The sequence below is a fragment of the Fragaria vesca genome, linkage group LG5 (assembly GCF_000184155.1).
Source record: "Fragaria vesca subsp. vesca linkage group LG5, FraVesHawaii_1.0, whole genome shotgun sequence".
Lineage (NCBI taxonomy): Eukaryota > Viridiplantae > Streptophyta > Magnoliopsida > Rosales > Rosaceae > Fragaria > Fragaria vesca.
The window spans coordinates 11,944,271-11,945,846 of NC_020495.1; the positions used below are offsets into that span (position 1 = coordinate 11,944,271).

The 1,576-nt window shown below is 37.1% G+C and overlaps 1 protein-coding gene across 1 annotated transcript in view; it reads right to left on the bottom strand.

The window, feature by feature from the left end:
• The window catches only part of LOC101297844 (flavin-containing monooxygenase FMO GS-OX-like 3-like), a 3,197-nt gene extending 2,964 nt beyond the window's left edge, over positions 1 to 233 (bottom strand). The window contains exon 1 of the mRNA XM_004301286.1: positions 47 to 233. Within this exon, the coding sequence (XP_004301334.1) occupies positions 47 to 161 (115 nt within the window). The 5' untranslated portion in view covers positions 162 to 233. The remainder of the gene's footprint in view (positions 1 to 46) is intronic.
• Between the last annotated feature and the right edge of the window lie 1,343 nt (positions 234 to 1,576).

The window sequence follows — 1,576 nt, forward strand, 5'->3', positions numbered from 1 at the left end:
GTGCCACCTAATTGGTCTCCTCGCTCAAACACTACGATACTGTGACCTTCCCGCCGGAGCTCACGTGCCGCAACCAAACCGCTGGCACCGGCGCCGATCACTGCTACGTGGCGGGATAAGGTATGCGTTGCAGCCGACTCAGCAGAGCTAGCATCAGCCATAGCTGGCACAGATGCTAAACAGACTTGCTCGACAATTTTTAATCGTTCCCGACTTCACGTTCGTCTTTGTTTACTAGGTAGAAAATGACGAGTAATTAACAACTAACAAGTTGCTCGCTTTGTATATACAATTTATAGCATCAGATGCATGTATGATTCTCTGAACCGGTGCCTACTGGAAATATTAAATAAAAGACTTCAAATTTGAATACAAATTTGAAAACGACTCAAACGGCAGACGATATTTTATACATATGATCGTAGACGTTTTTTTTTGTTTATTGTGTCAATTGGTTTAAACATTTTGTTTTTGGATATGCATGCAGCTAATACTGAATCTTCATCATGAAATACAATGTTTCATCATTGCCGCTAAAATACTAATAACGTTATCTAGCTAGCTAGCTCGATTTAGTCACACTACCGTAATTCTACATTTGGTCAGGCTTCCGGTCAGGTCAGTTATGTTGGATCTTAAGCAAAATTGTCGATGGTTGACTGTGATGGTAAAGTAGTTGCTTTTGTAAGGATAAACTTTGGGCATCTCAAATTGGTCACACCTTAGCAATCTTCTGATATGGCAGATTTTAATTCAAATAGTTCATGGCATAGTAACTTCCTCCTTTCTTCTTTAAAAAAATTAAAAAATAAAAAAATTCTCGTTTCTTTTGTCACATTTTTTCTGTCTTAATTAGGCAGATTTCTGACCTATCACTCCCTCTTACTGAGGAGTCAGGTATGCTTATTTGAGAGCTTTCTTCCTTTAGTGGGTTATCTTTCTCTGTTGGATATGAGTTTCTAAGGGAATCATCTAACTGCTAAAGATTGTGCTTCTAATATATATATATATATATATATATATATGTGTGTGTGTGGCGGCCTTCCATCCCTCTTTGTTACTCTTTCTTAGTTTGGACAATCTTGCTTGAGCGAAGAAATGTTGCATAACCAACATGAAACATATGCATCTGAAAATTTTCGTTCTTAATGTAAAAAGTTCTTGTTACATATAATATGAAAATTTTCTATATCTTCATCAATATCTGAAATTTTCGATAATTACTCAAACACATCATCAAATTCATCCCAAAACTGCAAAGCCAAAATAAAAACCAATGATACTACTGAGTAAAAGATAAATAAATAAACAAGAGTCATAAATTACACAATTTGTGCTTCAAAGAGCTTGAAGAACACCAAGAGTACGCACGGCTATGAAGAAGGCTATGCTACGCAACTATATATGGAAGGGAAGACGGCTATGCTAAAAGGGTTTTTGTGTTTTGAGATTTGAGATGATAAGAGAGAGAGAGAGAGAGAGAGAGAGAGAGAGAGAGAGAGAGAGAGAGAGAGAGAGAGAGAGAGAGAGAGAGAGAGAGAGTAGAGTAGTAGTAGTAGTAGTAGTAGTAGTACGT